This window comes from Dermacentor silvarum, chromosome 10 (assembly GCF_013339745.2).
Source record: "Dermacentor silvarum isolate Dsil-2018 chromosome 10, BIME_Dsil_1.4, whole genome shotgun sequence".
NCBI classification, from domain to species: domain Eukaryota; kingdom Metazoa; phylum Arthropoda; class Arachnida; order Ixodida; family Ixodidae; genus Dermacentor; species Dermacentor silvarum.
The window spans coordinates 89,211,484-89,238,301 of record NC_051163.1 but is presented as its reverse complement, the minus strand read 5'-3'; the positions used below and the strand labels follow the sequence as shown (position 1 = coordinate 89,238,301).

At 43.8% G+C, this 26,818-nt stretch overlaps 1 protein-coding gene across 1 annotated transcript in view; it reads right to left on the bottom strand.

The window, feature by feature from the left end:
- LOC119431686 (KH domain-containing, RNA-binding, signal transduction-associated protein 2-like) overlaps positions 1-26,255 on the bottom strand; it is a 40,158-nt gene extending 13,903 nt beyond the window's left edge. The window contains exons 1-4 of the mRNA XM_037699165.2: positions 26,022-26,255; positions 24,137-24,253; positions 21,897-22,043; positions 178-375 (exon numbers count right to left, since the gene is read on the bottom strand). Coding sequence (XP_037555093.1) covers positions 178-375; positions 21,897-22,043; positions 24,137-24,253; positions 26,022-26,255 — 696 coding nt within the window. The remainder of the gene's footprint in view (positions 1-177; positions 376-21,896; positions 22,044-24,136; positions 24,254-26,021) is intronic.
- Between the last annotated feature and the right edge of the window lie 563 nt (positions 26,256-26,818).

Genomic DNA, 26,818 nt, shown 5'->3' with positions numbered 1-26,818 from the left:
GCAATGTATTGTTCAAGGCGTCTGAAGAGGTTAATATACACAAGTGACATCGCACTCTATCGTTGTACGTAGGCTAACCTCTCCAGGGCACACTATTCACCCTGTCTCTCTGCCTGGCACCATTTGCCCAATGCGCATCCTTGTCGATTTTGTCTTGGGCAATGAGCTGTCACTCACGTTGCTGCCGGCGTTGACCACGACCAGTTCGTTTCCGCACGGCGGAGACGCAGTCCCTGGTGGCGCAGCGGGAAGCGATGCCTGCGACGTTGAGGTCGACGACTCGAGGGACGCCGCCGCCGCCACCCCGTTCTTGCGGTCATTCTTGAGAAGCGCCAGTTCACGAAGCTGCGTCTGTCGAATCTCGTCGTAGTAGTCCTGCAGGCGGAGACGACATTTATTGATTGATTCATTCGTTCATTCCTTCGTTCATTCATTCATTCATTTAAAGGTTTATTGATTTTGCCCTCGTGGCTTATTGGAGCTACAAACTGGAGTAGAGGTTTATTAAAAATAAATGAACAGAAAGCAGTCACTACGGCTATATTATACGAAGAAGCTCTTAATTACAGAATGTGAACTAAATTTCACGAAACTTTTAGTTACCATGAATAGCGAGAACATCAGAAGTAAGTCGGTTCTGCTTCTTTCATGAACGAGGTAGAAAAGGAATGAATGAAAAAAAAGGTCGTCTCTGCATTGCATGACAGCATACCTGATTTAGGATGATAATTTCATTTCATTTCATTCATTTATTTCTGAAAGTGCACTAGAACAGCTCTAGGCCTTAGTATTGGTGCACTTTTGTTACACAAAGAAACGAAAAAAAAAACAGCAAACAAAACATGTGATGGCATATTTACTGTGAATGTAGGACTACTTGGTCATGTCCTAGGCGGCGATTCAACTTGTGCGACAGCGTCAAGCACGAAAACACGCGAGGTAAGTATGAAAGAGCTAACCAAACCAAAAGTCACTGTGGGCTAGGCTGTGGTTGAAATAGGTCCTTTTTTTGCACATGAAGTCTGCGACAAAGCCCACCCTGCTCTGGAAATAGGTATACGAAATCCTCACAAACTGTGTCGTCTTGCGTCAGGGTCGGATATAAATTTGTCCGAGCCAAATTCTGTGTAATGAGGGCTTTAGTGCCTATTAAAGAAGCTGTAAGGTATAGAAAAACCATAAATGTATCAATAACAATCTCAACCCTAATAAGAAAGAAAACGATTCAGGGCAAACTTTATTATTATTATTATTATTATTATTATTATTATTATTATTATTATTATTATTATTATTATTATTATTATTATTATTATTATTATTATTATTATTATTATTATTTCAACATTTTATGTCCTGAAAAAGTATCTGTTTGTGATTATCTATCTACGTTGTCCGCTTATGGTCTGGAATGTACAATTGGAGCTCCCACTAGAGCGGAATTAGTTAATAATTGCCTAGTGCAGTCCTGTTTAGATCACATAGCGGTCAGAGCTCCCAACTGTACATTTAGGTCATGTACTATTTTACAAAGGTTGGCTGACCACTACTTTGTAGCATGCCGTCTTGTATTACCGGATGCGCCTGGAACGCTGTCGGTTGGAAATACACCCGGGCAGCGCAAATGCCTTGTCCCTATAGTTAATCAAGCTAAGTTTGATAATCTTATCGTTTCGTTTGATGGGGCATCCTTAACCAAAGAAGATTCGTCAAGCAACGTGTATGAAAGATTCTGTACGCAGCTAAAAAATTTTGAATTACGTTGCACACGGTTAGTAGCTAAACCAATAAGAAAGGGTCACTGCTGGATGAACACGGAAATTCTTGCTGCGATTTCGTATCGAGATACCCTGTGGAAACGCTGTAAAAGAAATCCGAGAAACCAAACACTGCGATTAGAATACAAGTCGGCAAGAAATAGAGCTGTTGCTCTTCTGCGTGGCGCCAAACGCCGTTACTTCTTTCATAAATTTCAGGAATCTTCAAATAATGTAAGCAAAACTTGGTCTTTGGTAAATCATCTCAGAGGGATAAGTTCCAGTAAACGGTCTGTTTTCGATTCTTTTCAGCAACCTCCCACAGCAGTGGCTGATGCTTTCAACAGGCACTTTGTAAAAGCATCCCTAAGCGCTGTTTCTTTATCCACAAACACTCGGTCGTTAACGCATTCCATATCTGAGTCAGCTTTTCTTCCGAAATTTTCGAAGTTTGATCTGGAAGAAATTCTTTTCAGTTTCCGTCCTAACAAGCCCACTGGATATGATGGAGTATCATTACACATCATCCGCAGGAATTTCAATGTTCTGGCAGATATTATTCTTCATATTCTGAATGGGTTTTTGGAAGGTGATGAAATTCCGGCATGCCTAAAAGCGGCAGTTGTTTTACCGCTACATAAGTCAGGGAAGAAAGATAAGATTGAAAACTATCGGCCAATTTCTATCTTACCGGTTATTGCTCAGGTCTTAGAAAAATTTCTTTTCCACACTATGTCTTCTTTTCTTAACAAATTTTCTATCCTTACCGATCGCCAGTTTGGTTTTGTTTCTGGGCGCGGTACTGTTGCACTGCTTGAAGAATTTGCAGACGACCTGTTCTCGGCATTCGATCAGAATCTTTTCGCGTGTGCTCTCTTCTTAGACGTAGCGAAAGCGTTTGACACCCTGAACCACCAAATCTTGTTAAGTAAACTGTATTTTTTGGGATTTCGTGGACCCTTTTACAACATTCTCAAAAATTACTTGAGCAACCGATTTCAAGTGGTCGCTACTGATGATAAGGGCGTTTTCAGTTCTAAGTTGTCGCTGAATGCGGGTGTACCGCAGGCGTCAATTTTATCGCCATTGTTGTTTAACATCTTCGTTAATGACTTTCCTTTGGCGATTTCCAAATGTTCTGTGTTCCAGTATGCTGACGACACTGTGTTACTAGCAAAACATATATCTTACAAAATGTCAACTGAAATGTTGCAAAATGACGTGTACAATGCGATGCTTTGGTTCAGTAACAATGGAATGGCTGTCAATGCCCAAAAAACACAACTGGTATGTTTTCGCTCTCCACTCAAGACTACTGTGATTAACTTGCCTCTCTACTTACATAAGTCTAACTGTGTTCCTTGTAAGTGTACTCCTATTCCATACGTAGATTGTGTTAAATATCTTGGAATATTTTTCGATAGCAACTTATCATGGCAACATCACTTATCACTCATTTGTTCAAAACTGAGGTCAGTCGCTTGGCTGATGTTTAATATGAAAAGTATTGCGCCTCTCTCTGTAAAAAAATTGATTGTGCATGCATTGGGTTATAGTGTATTGAGATATGGTATTACGGTCTTCGGATTCTGTTCGGATCGTTGGAGATGCAGGGTAGACAGGATTATAAAAAATATCCTTATAAATGTTGCCTACAATTCCCAAACAGTAACAGCTGCAAATATCTTCCGTGAACTCGGTCTGCCTAATTTTCATTCTTTGCTCGTTGAAACAGTTGTCATAAAACACTTCTGGACTTCCGCTTTCAAACAAAAAAATACCTCCACAAGGGAACTTCGTAAACACGTCAGCTATATGGTTCCTCGTTCATCCACAAAGTATGGTGCGGCCAGACGCTGTGCATATGTGCCGGACATGTTTAACAAGTTACCGAATGAAATTTTTAACGCTACATCAAAAAGCATGCTGAAATAACTATTGAAGGAGTCATGGTGAAACTAACTTCCACAACACTTTGGCATAATTTGCACTGCTTCAACTTCTGTTTCACGTAGAATAACCAAATGTTATCTTATTTTTTTCTGGTCATTTTTTTCTTTGTCTTTCTGTCTCATCAAAATCTTTTTATTTACCGTTTGTATTATGTTCATGGCACGGTCCTACAAGCCAATTGAGGCTTAGACCGGCCTGTTTGTGTTGCTCTGTATTTTTTTGGTGAATAAACATTATTATTATTATTATTATTATTATTATTATTATTATTATTATAAATATTACTATTATTGTTGCTTTTGTTGTTGTCGTTGCTGTTGTGGTTGTTGTTGTTCATGATGATAATGATGATGCTAATGCTGTAATATTCATATAAAATGCGCCGATAAACCATCCAAATTGCTTAGTTAAGTTTCTACACCAATTTATTACAATGTAATGCTGGCATTTGCCACCACAGTGCGCAGGATCATGGAAGCACGTGCACATATGTGGCTTCGCGGCGCGCCTGCGCCCATCTCTATAGCAGTACCATAGGCCTCGCACAGCGATAAGACTATGCCAAACGCCAAGCATGCTTTTCTGTAAAGCGTGCTTTCCTGTGAACAGTTGTAGCGGTAGGAGAAGCCAACCTCATAAATTGACCTTACCCAAAAGTTTTTTTTTTTTGTTTTTGTTTTTTTTTAGGGCGCATCTCGGCACGGTTCGAATGCGAACTATATGACCGATTTCAATGTGCCTTGCTCAAACAAAACCTTAGCGAGCGGGCTCTGGCGCTCCTGTCGTTTCACTGTTCTTGTCACGCAGCTCTCTGTGCTTTGTGACAACCACGTTTGAGCTGAGCAGAAAGGTGCGAAGACGATGAAAAAATAACTTTATTATATAAAGATTCAAATGGAAGCGAACGGAATTTAGCTTCACGTTTCGGAGGCAATTTTGTCTCTCGGATTGTATGCTATTTGTGCGGGTTTCGTGTGCAGGTTTTTGCACTGCTATATAACGAACATAATCCATCTCACCCGGTGCTATATGGTCAGGCTAGTCCACCTAGGTCACAAGAAGAAAGAAATTTGGAAAAAAATAGGGGAGGGGGATGGGGAGAAAAGCGGTGGCTGATGTTTGGGTAAAAGTGATGGTAGTGCGATGGGATGTGTGGTGATGCCCCGGCATGCTAAATTTCAAATTATGCCTCTACAAGAAAAAACAGCACCAGAACCGCTCAGCAGCTTGTTGTAAAAACTCCCGCTATTTTTCAGTATTTGACAAAAACTAGGAAATAGATACGGAAATGAAACAGCGACAAAGACGAGACACGATGACTGGCAAACAAACACACCGTACGCCAACCTTCAACTTATTTGGTTGCCACTAGGTGACCCGTTTTTAAGCATTCATGAAGAATTGTCCAAGCCACCGTGCATGCATACAATGGGATACATTGCTGCAGCTTTTTAAATGCGAAGCATTTCTTGGCGAATATTTGCTACTTTGACAGTATCTATCTATCTATCTATCTATCTATCTATCTATCTATCTATCTATCTATCTATCTATCTATCTATCTATCTATCTATCTATCTATCTATCTATCTATCTATCTATCTATCTATCTATCTATCTATCTATCTATCTATCTATCTATCTATCTATCTAGCTTTGTATCTAGCCACCTACGGCTTTGTGCTCTCATGGTCGTTTCGTTAACTTGGTATGTACCAAAATTGGCATACTTTGACAAGAGTATATGGTCAACATAGCTGATATGTCGTGACATGAAGGTTATGACATGCGTATCATGTAGGTCATGAAAAAGCCGCCTATGCCTTGGTGCTTTCATGGTCGTTTCGTTAAGTTGGTAGGTACCAAACTTGGCATAGTATGACAGGAGTGCATGACGAACATAAGTGATATGTCTTGACATAAATGTCATGACATGCGTTTCATATAGATCATGACAATGAACCAGCGAAAAAGATTAACACTCAAAAACCACTGAAATGGGTTCGGACGTGAAACGTGAAGGAAACACTAAATGATGATGATAGAAATCATATTCATGAGCATGACTCAGCAAAAATGACAATTACTCAGCGAAAAATAGATTAACACTCAAAAGCCAGTGAAATTGGTTTTGACGCGGGTACTGAGTGAAGGAATCACTGAGGAATGATGATAGAAGTCATAGTCATGAGCATTACTGAGCAAAAATGACAATGACTCAGCGAAAAAAGATTAACGCTCAAAAACCACTCAAATGGTTAGGCTGTGGTTACAAAGTGAAGGAAACACTAAAGGATTGTGGTAGAAGTCATAGTCATGACTATAACCCAGCAAAAATCAGAGTGACTCAACGAAAAAAGATTGACACTTGAAAACCAATGTAATGGGTTCGGATGTGGTACTAAGAGAAGGAAAAGGCTAAATCTTCATGGTCGAAGTCATAGTCGTGAGCATGACTAAGGCTTTCGCCTTAAGGTCGCTTTGTTGTAGCTACAGGGACTCCTGTGGACTCATGACATGAATGCCATGGTACGCGTGTCATGTAGGTCATCAAAGATCCACCTACGTCTTGATGCTCTCATGGTTGTTTGGTTAATTTGGTAGGCTCCCCCACACTGCTTCGCATAACATCGATTCCCACAGGCCGTGGGATCTGCCAACTTTTTTATTATTTCCTTTTTCACAGTCACTTACTAAGGACAATAATCGTAAGATTCATTCACACTCGGGCAGATTTGATAGAACAGGAGGCCCTTGAAGAAAGTGGAAGTGAGGAGCAACGATACATTAAAGCATGAATATACAACCGCAACTGAGATCGTACAACAAAACTTTAAGACCACTTAAGGTCTGCTTTGCGTAACAAGAATTGAACTCTTGTTCAGCTGCCTTCGAGTTCTGCAAAGTACCATTCTTGTAGCAGGCCGAGTAAGCAAGGGAACAAACAACGACTCACACCTTATAGTGCCACTGTGGCGCAGCTTAGATAAAAATTAAGCTCAATGTACGTTTATCTCCAGTCATCAACTAAAAGCCGAGTTAAGAAATTACACCTAATAAAACCTTCCCGTCCCTCGAAGTCTTTCGCGCCGAATAAATGAATTCGGTATCAAAATTACAAGAAGAAGAAAAGCGGGTCACAATATATGCAGAAAGAATTATTCGAATGTTATGTTATGAATATTTCTTTTTCGTGGAGAGTTCGGCGATTCCTTTCCCAAAGACGAATCTTCTTATACAAACACTTCGCTCCCTGCTAAGACGCACCATCGATCGCATGCCGAGAACATTAGGGCATGCCACCAAAGCTAATGCGCGCGCTTTTACCGCCTGCATCTTTAGGAGCGCTTTTGAGAACTACCAACAATAATCACCCGTGCCTAATTAGAGGTTTATTGTGAAAAGCAGGAAAAATAAAATGAAACCCGTTTATTATGCAGAAGGGCAGGACACTTGGGCGGCGTCCACTTGTCCTGCGCAGCGCTGTTTCCCGGATAAAATTGTAGTAAAAAGAACGAAATGCGAAGAATGGGGGCATAATGGCACATCGATAGCGGCAGGGGTGTCACGCAGAATATTACGAACTGCGCACTGCATTGTCGGACTTCGGCGATCAATCATTCGAAAAGAAAGAACACCACCTAGCCGAAGTTTCCTTAAGAAAGCAGGCTTTCGAAGGTCGGTTTTTTTCATTCATCAATATCGACCTCAGTCGACACAAACCATGCTTTTTAAATCACAAAATGAACATAGTTGTCGGAATTTAGAAACTGTTGTGACGCAGGGCCGCCATTATTTGCAAGAAATTGATTCTTGCAGACTGCCAAAGCGATAGGAAAAATGAAAACCTGTCAAGCGAGGGAGCGGACAGGCAGCGTTGACAACGAAAACTCCGAGACGATTTTTGCGCACGACAAGTTTCCAGAACGACGTGCTATCATAAAGAAAATGTGACAATTTCGGGCTCTTCATGCTGGAAAGTGGTCATTCTGTCTTCGTTGTATGGCGGCTGTGTTGAAATAATCGTGATTGCTGCTATCAATATGGAAACGACGAGATTTAAAGCACAGCGTCTGGAAGACCCGTTGAGAAGCCATTGCCTCGTAAACACCTGCTGAACTTCTTCAATTCCTCCTATGTCATAGCATAGTGCAGTATAGCAGCTTTCCTAATTACGGGATTTTAAACGCCGCATTACTCTGGCTGTACAGAAAGCAGCCCCTCAGCTCAAAGCAAACGCGAGGTCATCTGCCGCTCCATACATCGGAGCCATTAACATTATTAAAACCCTAGGTGGCTGATATTGTCGAGGAGGAGGAGGAGGCGGAAAGGCAGCAAAGACAACCAGGCACACGTCTGGTTTGCTACCCTATGCGGGGAAAGAGGTTGAAAGGATGAAAGACAGAGGATTCAGAGAGAGCCACTAGCAGTGGTTACATGTTCGGCCGGTCATCATGCCTACAATACGCCAGTGAGGTCTGTCGGTCTGATGCTGAAAAAAATAACCTATTGCAAAGTATACATTCAAAGAAGGGCGCTACGCTTGAGCTTGCAATATCGAGCACGAGTGCCGGCCATCACTTATATAAGTGCAATTAGTAAAGGCTCACTTTAGAGCGTCTTAATTTTGAAAAAAAGCTCATGCGTTTGCCAAGGTTGTTAATATTGCACCTAGAAAGCTCGGCTCACATCGCGTATCACTCAGCATGCAAATATTCCACAGCGTGCTCAATGATATAAACGTGCTAATCAAGTTTGCGTTAGAGTAAGCTTGAAATACCCTTATTTAATACAACACGACCATTCATATCAATACAATAGAACTTCAATATCACTATTGAAACAGCACGTACAGATCGCTCTGTGAGCGCACGGAGAAAGATGCGAGAAGTCAAAACTTATTCTCCCGCTTTGCATTCTGTCAAAGAAAACATTTCAAATACATTCACCTGATTAAATCACGCGTTTCGCGCAAACCACAAAGGAAATACCGGCTACGAATATCAAAGCCAAAGCTAACCCACTCGTAGAGCAACGCTCTGCAGTGCGAAACATTTTCGATCGTTTCTTTGATCACATGGACATATCCTAAATTATTTCCATGCCCGACATTCATGAAAAAAATGATAAAGCTTCAGCCAGGAGAATAGACACGCGGCTGCTATGACGTGTTTATTTTTTATTTTTTATCAACTGAGAACAGCAGTGAATGACGACGTGACTGAAAAGTGTTACCAAGTTTAGAAACCATAAAACGAGGAGGTCTCTTTGCTCGTACATCAACGCCAGCATTGCACCGAAGTCGTGCAGCTGAACGAACAAAGAGTACCGAAAACGAAATATTGATTGGGCAAGGAGCAACAGCACAAGCAGAAAATTTTAGAGGCTTTCCATGAAAAACAAAGAGAGGCAGAAGAAAGGAAATAATTTGAAAAAAGAAAAGAGCAGCAGCGCGAAGGGCGACTCCGTGTGGCGCATGAACGTGTTTCAGGGAACAGCGTCGACTGCCTCGAGCACGGCACTCAAAATACAGGCTTCCACGAGAACAGGCATTCCATCCGTCAGAATATCTCACAAACCAGCCACGATCCATGCGTTTCGAACAAGGTTCCTCATATAGGGAGAAATATATAAACCCGCACGCAGTTTCTCCTTTAAGAATAAATAAACCGGGCGCGGAGATTGAACGAAGCCTCTGTTTCGTCTCACCACCTCCATGCAGTGCAGGAAAAACTACCGTTCCCGTCAGGCAATCAGAAACGAGAACCAGCGACGTCCCCGAGAGATCGGAGCCAGCCTGAACTATTGTGCGCCGCTACTCCGTCCGGGATCCTTTCGTTCACCCTGGGTCGTGCACGGAATTACTAGCGCTGGAGACGTGAGGTGTCTTTCTTCAGTTTCTCAGTACCGATTACCTGACGAGGCTCGCCGACTTCGTCAACGCTGCACCGAATACGTGAGACGAAGAACAGCGCTCGCCACAGCCGACGGCGGCCATCTTGCGGGAGTGCCCTTAGATGGGAACGAAGGCGAAGCATGTGTGTTTTCTGCGTCGATATTCGCGCCTTTGTTTCGCCTCCCAACGCACGTCAGAAACAGAAACGCTAGAAGTGCAAACAAGTATACTCAGTCCGAGGCCACACCGCGCGCACTGACGTCGAAGACGTGTGCCGTGACACCCCCGTCCATGCCGACGGCGTTCCTGCGAGGTGCATGGGCTATTCGGTTTCTCTATACTTGTGCAGTCTATGAGTTCTCTTAAAATAGCCGGATGAAGAAAGCGCACTCGGTCAAGCGAACGTGTTTGTCTTACTTGTATTTTGTGCACCTACACTCGTTCAGAGAAATAAAGGGTCACACAATAAAGTTCCTTTTCTGTCTGTCTGTGTCACATTCTGATTATTGCTTAAGCGCGCTAAAGTTTTACGTTTCATAAGCCTCGCATTGTGTAGCACATTGTTACATGAATTCAGGGTAATTATGTGACTTATTTAACTAGCATGCATCTTTTCCGATAACTCTGTTACGCGGTTGTTTACGAAGGCTATAATTAATAGCGCTGCAGAAATGTGCAAAAATTCCTAGCGGCCCACTGCGATTTAGTGGCTATTCGCCTGAAAAAGGATTTGTTTTCTGGGTTCTAAACATTCGTAAACATCTTATGCAAAAATAAATTTATAGTACCACGCGGAATCAACGAAAGCAGTTACAACTATTAGGCTTACCACGCATTAAAGAATTTACCTGTATCAAATAAATGATAATGCTTCTTTAAAGGCCTCGTCCCTTTGGCGTCCATCAAAAACGCAATGGGGAACAACTCAAATGTGAATTTCATTGCCACTTAAGCGACGCTGACGTCAAATAGAAGTTTAAATATGGAGGCGAAAGCTACAATGTCCCTATATCGCCACCAGTGACACGCACAACACGCCGGAGGCAACAGTAGGGAAGTTTCAAATAGAAATACTTGAGTTCTTGTTTTACGGCACGGCCACTTCCCTCGGCTTAGTAGGTACCTTGTCGAAGTCCGAGCAGTGAAACTTGCTCGTTGCGTTCAGCTTGCCGGACATAACAAGGGAGTTACACAACTGGCGGGGGACTGAAAAAAAAAAAACTTCCAGTTTTTTATTTCCGGTCCACGGCTCACACAGTTGGAAAGCACGGAGAACGGAAGCAATACGCGCTTCCGGAAAGCAGGCAGCTTCCCGAAGAGTACCTCGGTCCCCGTGTTGTCGGAATTGTCGACGACATGTTTCGAGATGTTGAACGCTCTTCAAACTTTCTAGTCGATAGTGCTTTTGTCATGAACAACATTTTTTTATCCTCTGCGTGAAGGGACGTGAGCTAAGCGCGCTTGAAAGCAAGAATGGCCGGCAGGCATAAAATATGGAATTTATGCGACAGAGGCCACTTCGCGTAGCCCTGAGTTCACTTTAAAGATGTTTTTCGGATCACAAAAAGGCAGTTTAGAGTGGTCCAGCGTTCGATATGGAAGTTGCCGTTATGATGTGCAACACTGAGCTTGACAAAGTCGTGCTTCAGATATCTTGGCAGGATGTCGATCTGTGGCATTTTCTTTAAGTTAGCGCATATAAGGGCTCATTTAAAGGGGCACAGAGGATATCAGTTAAGGTACGCTAGATAATATCGAATGACTCTCCGAACATATTCTCGATATAAGCGCGAAGAAGACACGGACAGAGGCAGAAGAAGACAGGACGAGCGCTCGTCCTGTCTTCGTCTGCCTCTGTCCGTGTCTTCTTCGCGCTTATATCAAGAATATGTTACCGTACCAACTCGCCCAACTATCCATTCTTATGCAGGACTCTCCGAAGTAGCGATAAAGTCAGCTCTACAGAGTGGCCATTGTCTTGCAATGTGGGTTATAACGTGAAGGCGGAATATGCGTTAGAGCATTGAAATATCCTTAAACACGAAGTTATAAATATCTGCATTGTCTTGTCTAGGCAAGGTATTTTATTTTCTCACATCAAATTTAATTTGTTTGAGCATAGAGAAACTTAAAGACACAATACAATATACAGAAGAGGGTCCCGAAATCGAAAATTGCGTCGGGGAATGAAGGATAGTTTAGTCAGATTTGCAAATAAAAAATAATAAAAATAAATAAATATATCTGGAAATAAAAAAAGTAACCGCGAGAACAACGTCGATAATTGTCAAAGTAAGCAAATAGCTTTTTGAATCCGCTTAGTTATTGGTGAAAATCACGGGCGCAACGTTTCTTTGCGTTCCTCTGTGGTCATGATAGTGTCCTCATAGAGGTCTCATGACTTCATGACAGGACATGAGACCTATTCGGCCTGCTGTCGATTTTCCTAAATGTTTATTTTGTGGAGCAGTTATCGCAGGAGCGTGCTGGGCCACGGCTTCGCCAATCCACAAGTTTACCAACCTCTGGTGTGACGTCAGCGCCTCTCCGACCAATGAGCGCGGTCTGGACACACCGGCGCCTTTTCCTCTGACTCGGTGACCTACTTACAGTCTGCTGGCACCACTTTCAAATAACTTTTCCTCATTCCATCAGCGGAAAACGTCCGGCCGTTGAAGAAGAAAACGGTGGAAGCAGCGATTCAAATTAAAAAGTAAAAAGTAGCAGTTTCTCCCAAAGGCCGAAGCATTGACAGTGATGGAAAACTACACGAAATAGGGTTCGTAGTTTTATCCACCGTATAAACTGTAGAACACATTCACTTACTAAGAAATTAACAAGCACGGTGTCACGCGAGCGCACTGACAAGCATGAAGAGATCTCACTTGATGACCGATGTACACTCACTGTTACAACGCTGGTGGGATGAAGAGCACCGGCATCAGCGAACGAACGCATTGGGCTGCCTCTGACTTGAGCGCGTATCTGACACTTGAGATAACGATACCTCCAACACTAGGCGCGCAGCAAGACAGCACACTTGAAGCGACCCGCCGCGTCGGCACTGGCTGCCGATTACCTCCAAGATAGGGTGCGTCGCCCACTTGTGTGCACAGCTACGCCGATAGCCATGTGCAGCCACGGCCGGGGTAAAGGAGGAGACGCACTCTCGCGTACCGCCCTAGCGTTTGATAACGTGAACTCCACCACTGGGCGCGCGGGAGAATGGCTCGCATCAAGCCCCCATATTTTCCTGGTCACCCTCACATGCTTTCCCTCGCACCCACAGCAAACGGTGCATGAAGCGCGACCTTATGGCACTTAAGGCACAGATATAGTCCGACGTAGCGTGAGCGTACGCGCAGCCATTCTTGTCCCCGCCCCATTTCAAAGGGGATGCCACTAAACATAATCATTATCGTCATCATCGTGCGCTTATTTTGTGGTGACGCGACGGTACCATTTGGCGGCTTTCCTGATTTGTGCTGCTGCCTGTGCTGGGAATGAGATTTTATGTAGAAATAAGGCCGTTTTAGTAACTGCCTTTTGCATTCGAATGCATTACAACAGAAAACTTACCCATCGAGAGCGACACTGTACTTACACTATTTATCAGTCCCTGCGCGTGAGTGAATGTGCGAGCTACGCTCGATGTCCCGGGAATGTGCAATGCCCCCCTTGTGGGACTCGAATATTTTCACCATGTGTAGTTTGCTTACCTTTTCCTCGGATACACAGCTACGTCCACCGCCTCGGCTATATACCACGACGCGAGCATAACATGTCGTGCCGGTCGTGGCTCGGCGTCGCATTTATCTACTTCTAGGCCGTGCGCATCGGAATGGCGGACAGCTCCACATGCCACACATACAGCTGTGACAAGAAATTCGCACACTTTATGCGCGTCAGCCAACACCACCGTGCCGAGATGAAAGTGACGTGCGTAACGCTAGGCAGCCTGGGAAATCGTACACTATCAGAATAGGAAGTTCTAGAACAGTGCTCCGAAACGCATCGCGCGCAGAAGTCTTTACAAGCTAAACATGAGTTCCTGAAGTCTATACACGTTACTTCTATGAACGCCAGCTGCTACCAATCTTAAGGTAGGCGGCTTAACTTGTTAGTGCTCATCTCCATTTTCTGTTATGCCCCCGTATGCTCTCCTTCTATGTTTATCCTCTTGCTTTCTCTCATATAGCCAACCAGAATGAATTCTGTAGATAACCTCCTCTGCCTTTCTCTGCATCCTTTCTGTCTCTCTTCTCAGTCCATAGACAGGGACGCACATTTGGCAGTTTAGCGCTGTCGATCGAAAGCAGGCACCCACGTGCAAAGCTCCCGTCAGGCTACCAATTAAGGACAGACCGTTGCGTCGTACTAATCGTGTTCCACCGATCGATCAGACCGCATTCAACCGGTGCCTGTGGCCAATTAGTCGCCCCACGAGGGACTGAATAGTTCAACCGCTGCGTTGCACAAAACGACAGAGACTACAGCAACTGACGCAATCGACAGGGTGCCTTCGCTAAAGTACCCAAGAAAATAAAAACAGGGAGGTGAACCGAGGCGGATTTGATAGAAACGTGCGTATTTGTTCTTTGACGTTGAAGGTAGGCATAATCCCCGAGGCGAGCTTCTTTGTAGACAATCGGATTAGGGGCCAATTAAAGGCGAATAGGGCGACCGCCATGAAAGCGGGAAAGGCCGCTAGCGACAGCCTTCTCTAATGTCCTCAGGAGACTCTATAGCTGTGTGCATTTTACATGCGATGACTCCGAAAATTCTCTGAAAGGCCCGTTGCTTTAGAAGATGTAAAGTAAGTTCAGTCGGTAACAGAGATACTTTGTTTCGAAATACCTTATTATTGCGAGCATTCCAGCCTCGAAGGTATACGCCCATTATTTATAGGTCGCTGTTAATTGAAGCGCAGTTTTCTCTAAAAATACTTTTTTTTTTCTTTTTTCTTCTGAATGACCTCTTTTAAGAAGACGGGAGCTTCGAATAGAGATTTTGAACTGGCGAAGGAATCGATACCGAGCGTTTATTTGGGCATGTCTGACTTGTGTTTATTTTGATGGCTCTTTCGCCATGAAAGCTCAAAAGAGCGTGTCAAAGGAGCCAGAGAAATAATTTCATTGGGGAGCACGTCGTTACGGAGACCCCCACGGGATATCACGCCCCCAACTTCTGTAAAACAGTAGAATACGTTTACACGAAAAAAATTGGATGACACAAGATGCAATTGCGTACTCGGTGTCCTTCCGTACTAAGGAATTTAACATCTCTAATATTCCATCATCACCTACAACGGCCTAATTACGACGAACGAGATTTTGACACAAAGGTCACCAATCACCGCCGTTCTACGTGACGGCAATATTTCTTTTTTTTCTTCCTTTTTTTTTGAAGTCGTCGCATTCTGCCACAACTTGAATTTATATGAAAAACATGCATTTTGATGGAGGCAAAATGCAAAAACGTCCGCGTGCTTGCGTTGTAGTGCACGTTAAAGAACCCCAGGTGGTCAAAATTAATCCGGAGCCCTCCACTATGGCATGCCTCATAATCAGAGCTGGTTTTGGCACATAAAACCCCAGAAAAAAGGTGATGAAAAAGATCTTCAAATTAAATTAACTATCTAATCTGCAAGCGCAATACACGCTTTACATACATCTGGCCTTCATGCACACACACATTGTTGAGAAATTACCAAGGAGTAGCGAAAGAAAGCATCCCAGTTTTGTGCTGCTGTGCTCTGGAAGAACGTCTTCTAAACCTTCTAGCATCACGCGTCCTTTTTTTTGGGGGGGGGGGGGGGGTGGCGGTAAATGAAACAGTTGTAGCTTTTCAAATGTAAATTCGTTTTCAATATTATCACCCTAGATTAAGAGTACGTCTACGCCCTATTCGGCGAAACGTCACGAATACAAAGCACTTCCCATCATAAGGTCGTCAGTGTTACCGATGCGCAATGTTCGGGAAGACATTGACAGCCTAACCTAGCTATTTACAGCCTAGCTATTTTAGAATGAACCGCCCTAATGTTCGGACTAAATATACATGAGATTATCATGCCTTCAGCTACAACTATTTGGTCCATGAACTAGAGCGCATCAAATGCGCTGTTAACATCTTTGAGACACTTGTCCCGCCATGTTTTATAGTTAGTTTCCAAACAAGAGAGAGTTCAGGAGAAGATAAGGGCTTCGAGTGGTTAGACGTGTCAGTAACTTCAAGTACGTTGCTTGTTGCGCGTTGCGGTCAGCTGTGTTCATGTTCTGCGCTTATGTGGGTGAATGCATATGTCCTTCTATTCCTTATCAGCGCCATCTCTGGAGTAGCATGATAGGTACGCCTCTAGGAAACATTCTTCGGGATTGAAGACCATGGAGCCCTGTCGTCTTGCCTCCCAGGCACGTGAGGACAGCTGTCGAAATCACCGCGGACATGCGTCAGCGAGCCGCAACTCCGCGCTTAAGCCGAAGTGTTAGGAAGCTGTCCGTAGCCCAGTTGCAAAAGCGTGGCGTCACGGAGCAACCTAAGCGTTTTCGTCATCTAGCGGGCAGGTCTGTCAGAGAAATCGACTAACGGGCTCAATTTACTTAGCAGGAAAGTTTATCAGGCGTGACAAAATTAAAGAAACAAATTTGCACAGGGGATTGCTGAAAGCGGCGAAGTGCGTCACGCGGCTAGGATGCCGGCAGGCATTCATTGTTTGGCTTTTGCCTTGGAGGTCGTCGTTATTTTTATGGTTGCATAAAATGCGCGCTAAACATAAGATGGAAGAGTGTTTGCGCCGATGTTTACCTTATTGCATGTATTCTGTATACGAAACAAGCTGGCAGATCCTAAGCCCTGTGGAAATCGATGTTATGCGAAGCAGTGTGCGGGGAGCCTACCAAGTTAACGAAACGACCATGAGAGCACCGAGGTGGCTCTTTGATGATCCACATGACACGCATATCATGACATTCGTGTCATGAGTCCGCAGGAGTCCCTTTAGTTACACCTAAGCGACCTTAAGGCGAAAGCCTTAGTCATGCTCCCGACTATGACTTCGATCATCAACATTTAGCCTTTTCCTTCACTTAGTACCACATCCGAACCCATTACATTGGTTTCTGAGTGTTAATCTTTTTTCGCTGAATAATTGTCATTTTTGCTGAGCCATGCTCAGGACTATGATTTCTACTATCACCATTTACTGTTTCCTTCACTTAGTGCCCACGTCCGAACCTATTCCAGTGCTCTTTGAGTGTTAATCTTTTTTTTTATGCTGAGTCATTGTCATTTTTGCTCAGTCGTGCTCATGACTATGACTTCTACCAGCATCCTTTAGTGTTTCCTTCACTTCCCACGTCCGAACCCATTACAGTGGTTTTTGACTGTTAATCTTTTTCGCTCGGTCATTGTCATGACCTACATGACACGCATGTCATGATATTTATGGCATGACCTATCACTTATGTTCGTCATGCACTCCTGTCATACTATGCCAAGTTTGGTACCTACCAAGTTAACGAAACGACCATAAGAGCACCAAGACCTAGGCGGCTGTTTCATGACCTACATGACACGCATGTCATGACATATCATTTATGTTCCGCATATACTCTTGTGAGTATATGGCGACCATGATAGCACAAAGACGTAGTCGGCTAGATAGACAGACAGATAGATAGATAGATAGATAGATAGATAGATAGATAGATAGATAGATAGATAGATAGATACTGTCAAAGTAGCAAATGTTCGCCAAGAAATGCTTCGCATTTAATACAACTCGTTAATTCTGACGAGCGGACGAGAGTGCGGACCACTTCCTGAACCTGAGTTTGTTTTATCTACTGATAGCCATTTGCTTTGGACGGCGTATTGGATTCCGCACAAGGTAACGGTAAGAAATTGAGACATAAAGGAAAAAAAAGGAAGTACAGGTAAGTTAACCAGAGGGTACATCGAGTTGGCTACCCTGCACTGCATGCAACTAAAGCAGCTGCGACGAAACATTCACACACCTCCTTTGTGTCTGCCCGCGTCATAGTGCCGAGAGGCAAGTGATGTGTACAGCGCTCGATACACTGGACAATACTCCAACATCAGAAAATAGACGATTAGGACAGTGCGCCGAGAGGAAATCCGCGAATAAGGCTTCGTCTACGCTGCTGACGTTCTTGAAAGTCACCGCCCTAAATAAAAGACAAAGAACGCTGCATTCTACTGTTGAAGTATGTATGCAATGTACGTCATTTGTGCACCTCTTTCTCTTTTCTTTTTTCTATCTCCAATTGTCGCATGCAAAAAGCCCCAGGGCAGCAAACAACTCTCCGTAAATGGCCTCAATAAATGCGGTAAAACATAAATTCTGCGCAAATCCAACAAACGAATCGAATCAAGCCCCAGTGATACACTGCTTGCGAATCGGGCATGTGTTTTGTGCGCCTATTTCCTGTAATTGCACCATACCTTGAATTCTGTGATAAGCCCTTCATATCCCCGGTCAGCGTCGTGAATAGTTTCTTACACTGGTTTTCTTTTTAACAGACCAGTGGCTTTTGCTGTTCCCCTCTCTGCACCCGCAGGCTGCATAATGTGGCACATTATGCAGGCGAAATATCTCGCCAAAACCAGGGGTCGCTATTGAATGGCGGATCGATTGGCAGCCGAAATAATGAAAGAACCTGCCATTTCCCCTCAAAGCGCAGGTGAGCGCCGACATTCGACGCTATTGACGTTTCGGTGAAAGAAAATGACGGTTTTTACAGCGGAAGGGCACCAACCAGCAACTTCTCATGCAACGCCGAGCTTGCATATTGATCCGAACGGTGCGCTGGGCGCAAAACCGTTGTCGCAATATTTCCGCGCTATTGCTCTCCTCCCTCTCATTCGCCCCCCATCCTGTAACTCTTATTTCGCTTCTCTTGACAATATCGCACAAAAGATATACACAGAGATGACAGATCTGGCATCTGAATGAAGTCTTTTCGGACAACGAAGTAAGAAAATTGCGATTCCTTTCAAAAGGAAGAAGAAACAAAAAAACTAGAAACGTAAACGCCACTGGCATGCTTACACTCGTCTGTTATTGTCATCGGTAACCTATCACAGCCTGCCAGCCGTTCTGGGTTGTATCGATCGCTATACGAAACTTCTGTGATGGCGTTCTCTCGAAAAGCTTGTGAACACGCCAGCCTATAGTGCCCTACGGTGCACGCGTGCCTACATTATGCAATAAAGAGAAGAAAAAAACGGATCTCGATATTTATTGTTTAGATCCAGTAAATCCATATATGCATGTGTATAGAACTGCGAATCAAATACAAAATAAGTGGGACTGTCCTCTTCGGTGACTGTGCAAATAACTGGATTACGCTCAGGAAAGACGGATACGCAATGAAGCACCACGTCACGCTCAAAGCAATGGGAGCTCGCAACGTGTGCATGATAAGTGTCCAAAGAAATAAGACCATTTGTGTTTTAACATAATAAAGTTCCCAAGGCCTACTAAGAAGCAAAGACTGCTCTTTAGTTCATAAATATTTCCTAGTTTTAACATTAGCCCAGAAAATAGGAGATATTTGTGATTCGAGAAATATATTTTTCTATGCGTAATTGCACAGCTTGCATCTTTCCCATACCTGCATTGTCGTACTATCTTGAAAATTTGATACGCTGAAAATGTCTTGTCTAAGAGCTAAATAGACTATTGCAAGAAGGAACAGTCGTACGTTGATTGATACATTTGCACAGCTGCCATAAACTCCATTATTTCAGGCGCATATCACATGTGCACCCACGTTATGGCCAAAATTAACAAATATTTAAAGTTTAGAATTTCGTAAAGCTAGTGATCTATTTTAATGCAAATGAATTCAAAGAAATAGGATTTAACCGATGCGATGAAGCTTTCTTCACTATTCTTTCTTTCAGCATGGCAGACACTAGATAGTTGAGTAGCCGTCGCAGTAAGTAAGATTACCAACTAAGTAACTATGTAAGTGAGTAGCCGTCGTAGTAAGCATCTAACATGTAAGTTCAGTCGAATAATTTTAGGTATTTCTTTCAACGATAACCTTGCAATTATATTACTGGGGAAGGACGCCGCAGGAGGCAATAACTATTCCCGCATTTTTAAGTACTCCATCTGTTGCCAAGATGTCTTTCGTGGACGAGAATTTATTTTTTCCCTCTTCGATTCCGAAACTGGACGTAGGAAGAGTGCCGGAACAGCCCACGTGATGCTTTCCCCTTCTTTGGTTTCAGTGGCTAAACGGGCTGACCGCTGTGCGCGGCTCTTATCATTTTATCTTCTGAAGATATTATCTCCTGAAGATCGAGCGATCTACCGTCGCTCGCAGTACCAACGTGCGACGACGGATTGGACGCCTCAGCCGCGACTTTCTCTACGTCATGATATCGTCAAAACCAACATAAGCAGTGCTGCCACCGCTGTTTTTGCACCCTGTTTCCGTTTTGAAGCGACAAACGGCGAATTTTTGGCTACCAACATCTCAACACAATATGACCGCTTTAAAATCGCGTAAATTGATTTTGTCTCCGGTGGCGTCCTCCCCCAATGCTACTAATGCAATGCCACCGTTAAATCTAGTCAGTACAAAATTAATTAACGTGCTAATACGCGTTCTGCAGGACTGAAGAAATTAAAGTTATTCAATCAATCAATCAATTAAAAAACCCGCTAATTACCGAACGGACTATGACGACTGCTGAACAATCTAGTGTCCGCCATGCTCAAAGAACGGATAGCAAAGAAAAGCACTATGGCATGGGTAAACCCTGACAGTGGCTTGTTGGGCTAGTTGGTAAATGATTATACTTGGAGAATGCCAGCAAACTTGAAAGCTTCAAGCCTGCTAGCTGGCATTCGCCAAGCATAACCATGTACCAACTAGCCCAACAAGCCACTCTCAGGGTTTACCCATGCCATAGGGCTTTTTTTTTTGCTATCCGTTCTTTGAGCATGGCGGACACTAGATTGTTCAGGAGTCGTCATAGTCCGTTCGGTATTTAGCGGGTTTTTAATTGATTGATTGAATAACTTTTATTTTTGGGAATGGGTAAACCCTATTTCTAGAAAATCTGTCTCCGCTGAAAAGTATTACCCGGTATATTCGGGATGGCAAAAGGAGCGTTCCCCCGCTACCGTTCTGTTCTTTGAGTTGGCCTCAATATAGAGAATGGTACGTAACTAGTGAAGTTTTCACTAAAGTCTACTGGCATGGGTTGCAAGTACAGATTACTAACGCTGCCAACGAAACCTTGTTCCATTTGAAGGATTCAAAACTCCAAGCAAACCATTATTTGTTCTATGCAAGATAGCGCTTTTCTCAACCCAATCTCGCCACATCTGGTGTACCATTCGTTGTTCTAAGAGCACAGCTGAAAGTGTCATCGTACCTTTAGTTAACGACTGCTGCGTTAGGAGCGCTTTGCCGTGGGTATCGATGAGATAAATACTAGCGCAAGACGCCTAGGTTTCTAATGCAATTTACAGAGAGGCTAGTAATTGTTATATCAGTACAACTGGCTCTGCTTCCAAGAATCATTAGAGCTAGGAAGCATATCGCGTCCTAAGTCTTCTCCTTCACAGTGACGTAAAGCTTAAAATTTTGTTTGCTCATGCTTCAAAACACTGGCTTAACTCACAAGCTCCACTTGGCGTACATCAACACCATCACCTTTGTGGGACCTGTTTACAGGCCCATGACCATATATTTCCTTGCTTTCCTTTCATTTGCCGTCCTCCTTTCTGTTCCCGATTCCTTTCCCCCCACAATGTAACACGTAAGCAGCTACACACCCGTCGGCAGAATTCTCTGCAATTCATTAAATAGCTCTCTCTCTCTAACCAGTCACAAGCAGAACAGAAAACGGTATACATCTCGCACTTTCACCAAGCGTACGCCTCAAGTGCACCGTGCGTGTATAAATGGCGCTTGAGGAGGATGGTCGGTGTAGCTGCACAGAAAAAAAATGTTCGGCTAAGCATCTTAAGACTTCAGACGCCCGTGATTTCAACTACTGTGGCTTCTATTTAAAAAAGAAGTCATGTGGTGTAACGTTCTTTCGTGATTGGCTCGCGGCTCATAGTTTTTAGCAAACTCCGTTCACGGGTCTCACATGTTGAGCTTCTTTCACGACAGTGAACTAAATTAGACCCAACATAGCACATGGGTTGCCTCTAATCCAAGATAAACCATTGGTAGTCTGTGAAATAAAAAACAAGGGAAGAAATAAACTAGGATCAACGTTTTCGTTGCAGTACTCACGGGCACAAGAAAGGGTTTGAGCTGGGCCAGCGCGAAGGCCATGCGTCTGTATGCCTCGGCCGGCGGTGCGAACGCGTTCACCTCGACGTGCAACTCCTCGTGAAGGTGCCAATACTTGGGGTCTTTCAGCTGCCGCAGGCCTTCCTCCTGGAAGAACACCAACGAAGGTGCAGGTACGACACACCGATGCACGCGCTAGACAAGGCAGAAAAAATAACGCTCAAGAAAATTTGAAGGAATGAGCAACGAGACACTTGCAGGGAAGCCATTGGTGCGGCAGTAGACGATTTCTCCAGCTCCGCTTTGAGTAGCTCCTTATAAATCAATTTCACCACGTCGTCTCCTGCTTCTTGTTTATCAAATTCATTAATTTCACCACATTTTCCCAACCTGCCGTTTCCCTTTACGTTATTGGGGCACAGGAGAGTGACTTATCCCTTTGATCTCAATATAAAGCCTAGGTCATAATGAGATGAAACGTCGGTCGTTCGTGTCAACCCTTAGAACACAAACGTTCTCAAGAACAACTGACGTCTAATGAAATTGCAGCACTAAGGTTTCTTGGAAATCGTCAAATATATCATAGGTCACGCATGCTATGATATACATTACGGTTATAGGTCAAGAACAAGCCATGTAATTTAATAAATAAGGCCACACGTAACTTGGCACTTATATAAATATCGTGGACAAAACTGTTCCCCGAATGACACTTGACAGAATACTCTCCACAGAATGGAGAGTATGGTTCAGCAAGGCTACAAAGACGAGTAATATCGTTAACTTACTTATGTCACATATGAATTTATCTAGGAATCCTGAGCTCTATGACTCCTGCGCGATTTGCTTTCAAGACAAATTGAACTTAGAAGTGTAAGACCATTTACTCTTGCAAAAACAAGCAAGAGGAACTTCAAGGCGGTTCAGTTTAAAGTACAGACCTGCACAATATGGGCTTTTAGTAATAGAGGGACAGAAAGGAGTCATCAGGGAAAGGCAGGGAGGTTAACCCCGTAGGCTACTCCACAATGCGGAAAGGGTAAAGGGCATTGAAAGATGAGAACGAAGAAAGAAACTCACTCTTTGCATTGGTACTCGCGCAATCAAGTGCTCATCGCTGCATCAATCACCAGGGGTCAAAATGTTATACGCTGGTGCATTTAAAGAAAGGCAGCAAGACTTTGTGGCGTTGTAAATAGCAGACACACGAGGTCACGGTCCCAAGATCTTCTCTTCTTTGAAAGGCCTGTCATCTAAGTGTTCTAAAACTGTCCGAAGGGCAATTCTCTCATCTTATAGTATTTTGAAGTCACACAGAAGATGTTTGATCGTTTTTTTTCAACATTACATATGCTTCAATCGGCTCTCTGCTATTCCAATTATGATTGACTGGGCGTTCGTGAAAGAAACTCCTACTGACAGGCTGCAAAGTAACGTTCCTTCCGCTCGAGTAAAACCGGTTAAATGTTGTAAGCTCATATCTGGGTCCTATGGCATACAGGCGTCGGTTGTTGAACTCTGGTGTATTTCATTTTCTTGGAACAATATTATAGGCAACACTGCTGAGTTGCCGCTCTGCATCTGTTCTCGACAATGGTATCAAGGTGCCTTCACATTCTCCTTGTGCCCCCCTAGCTGCTTTGTCGGCACTTTCATTACTAGTAATTTTGCAGGGCCCAGGTAACCATTGAAGCACTATGTTGTGGCCTCTGTCCACCGCTTGATGGTAGTGTAATTGTATCTCTGCCACGGATTTTTCGTGTGGGTCTCGGCGCAGAGCTGATAAGAGTGATTGCAGGGCTGCCTGGGTATTAGATACCTGTTCTGGGAATCATAGTGGCTCACTGTAGTTTTTATTTAAGTAACGACCGGAGAAGTATCGGAAGTATACCATTATGGCACTCATGAGGCATTAGGGGACAACCCTAAACCTTCTACACTACACTGAAGTGCAACACGAAAGGTGTTGTGACGAAGAGTTACTTCATAAAGTAATCCTACTCACGGCACTTTCAGGCATAAACACGTCCTCTTCTTATTAGAAGTACGGCGACGAGAAGAAGCAACACAGAACAAATTAAGGCTTTTGAGGCGCACTGGAAGTATTATTTGGTGTTTTGTTTATTTGGAGTTGCAGTGGGGTCGCCGGGTTTAGAAACAGAAGATGATGTAGCAAGCTTCAGTTGACAAGAACGTGGGATGAAGACAAGGTCACGTAAATAAAACGCGAGTGCACTTACTTTCGCTTTGTCTCTCATGGAGCCTCTGCCGAGTATGGCCATCTTAGTCTGCGTCTCTTCCTGAAGTCGCTTCAGTGAGTTGCCCTTGGGTCCCAGCAGTTTGCCTACGAAGTTGAACTATAGACGCCGAAAAAAGAAAGAAAAGACAGCGACATTGCGAGAAATGCCCTGCGGAATAGAAACAATTGTCAGGCAAATTATGGCATGGCACCGATTTCCGTCGTTACTTGGCAAGCAGCCTAAACGGAACGGCGATTGTTACGTAAGAGAAAAGGAGTGTCGAAAAACCGCGATTTTTTTTCTGAAAGAAGTCGATGTTGTGTTCTGTTGGGTTCTGTATTCCTCCAAGCCTCCTCTATTATGTATCAAAAATCAAAGCTGAGACCCAACTAGAAGTTAGTAAAAAATGCAAGAAGCACTCACGAATCCCGTGAAAGTGCGAATTTACCCTAATTTCACACACACCGCATTTCGCTCCGCGGCGTTGCCTGCTCTTCAGTTTTCACGGAGATGTAGGCCTATCCCTTTTCTCCGAGAGCCCACTTCGGCAGCGGCGCACTCATGCTGATAATACGAAACAAAAATTTTCGCCGCTGAAGTCTAGTGTCGCGACTTTTCTTTTTTAACTTTCAAACATGTTTTTCTCAGTTCGTCAATTTCTAGCATTCATACAGGTTGTGCAATCAAATTTGTGCACTTCATGTAGTATGATCATAATGAAATTTCGCATGCTTATCCTTTAATATCTCCTTAATTCAAAGAAACAACTTTCAGAGCTTTGTACAAACATATACAGTACCATAATTTCAAAAGCTTCTTCGTTGAGAATAGTAAACCTGAAACTCAGCGTTGGAATTTTCTTTCTAGACTAAAACACAAATGTTACGCTGTATTTTTTTTTGCTTTATTGAATTCTAATATTCAGTGGAAACAATATGAGCGGTCTTCCTGAGTTTTCTTGTTCTCAGTGTTATTGCCAAGCTTGCACAAAAATGCATCGTTTTTACAAATGCATAGTGTGCAAAAAAAAAGAACCATATGAGCTATCGAAAACTAAAAGCAGATTTGACAAGATGAGCTCAAACTCTGCAAATGGTGAAAGTTTCATTGAGCGGTCGAAAATATTTCAAGAAAAAGTTTTCTGTGTAGTATCCCCTCTTAGAGACAGGGGGAAGTGGTGCAAATTAACGCACATTTAGAATCTATATAAAGGGAAGCTGTCATGAAGCGGTTAATCGAGTACTATTATTTCGACGATCTCATACCTGCGTCGAAAGCGTAAAATAGACTTTCACGCACTTCATGTGCACTCACGCGCCAATGCTACGCCGTGCGACACATGCGGTGATCAACTCAAAGTCCTAGCTTGTGTTGGCGCGGCTGAAGTTGTACGTGCAGTTGTGGCCTAGCGATTAGAGCATCAGTTTGCTGTGCTGCGGGGCCGAGGCTCCATCCCAGCACCGGGCACATAGTTCAACTTTTTTTAAAGGTATAAGCTTTTGGGCAAGGCAGCAGGCAACACGCAGCAGCATCGAACAGCTATGATCAGGAATGTCCGGAAGGGTTCCCCAAAAAAGTTTCGCCTTAACAAGAGATAACAAATTGGTATACATCGTACGCATCAAAAATGTTCCTTGAGTTTGATTTTGGGTCTACCAAAATTCCTGATATATCGCACTACATTTAGCGCATAAGCCTGTCGGTTATAACCAGGCTCGACTGTAGCACCTAATCATAGTGTACATTAATGCTCCGCGATGATTTCCTTAGTTTTCTGAATTCTCTTCTTAAAGAGACCTGTAGTTGATTTCTCATGCAGTACTTGTTTCTGCTACGTAAAAATCTACCGTGCATTATTTTTTTTACTAAGAGCTGGTGTGCTTACGTTCGGGTGGTCCTTCACGGGCACTTGCACGCGGACCTGGAGTCGCACCGAGCGACCCTTGTGGATGTCCATGAGTGGCCCCGGTGGCACCAAGGTGTGGGATGACCGGGCACTGCTGCCGTTCTGGCTCTGTACACGCTGGATCTCTGCACAGGAAGATCGTAATAGGGAAATGTCAAGTTCTGCCCTACCCCTGACTCTTACACTCTGGCACGTGCTACATCTAGGAGACATTGCATTATAATCTGTTTAGAAGTGGCAACCGAAGCGACCGACTGTTACAACCTTCGTGGTCGTTCATATTCATAGACAGCGGCGGAGCTCAAGAGCGGTGATCCGTGCAAGGCTTCGTGCATTACTAACGACTTGGGAACTCTGGTGGGATTGCAGAAAAAAGTGAGAGTCGGGTAGCATGTTCTTAATCGGGTGAAGAAAACTGCGTCCGCGCAGCTTTTGTCTGTCCGTGAGTACTTCATCAGCCCTGACAAAATATAGCACACAGAGCCTCACCAACTCCCGGGACCTAACGTAAATTCTAGACTACATAGACACCAGGGCCGTATATAAGGAACCGAATAACTTTACGCCATTCGGTAGGCGCCAACTGAGAACGATGTTCGCCATACCGTTTGGGAGCCACGCCATCTAGCAGTGGTGCACAACGCGCGTATGAGTGACCAACGCTCTCAACTGCGGTGCTCACTTGGTCGCCATATTGTATTTATCCGCATGAGAAGATGCGAGAGCTTAGGAGCGAACGAACATAAAAAAATTAATTGTTCAGCTAAACGTACTTG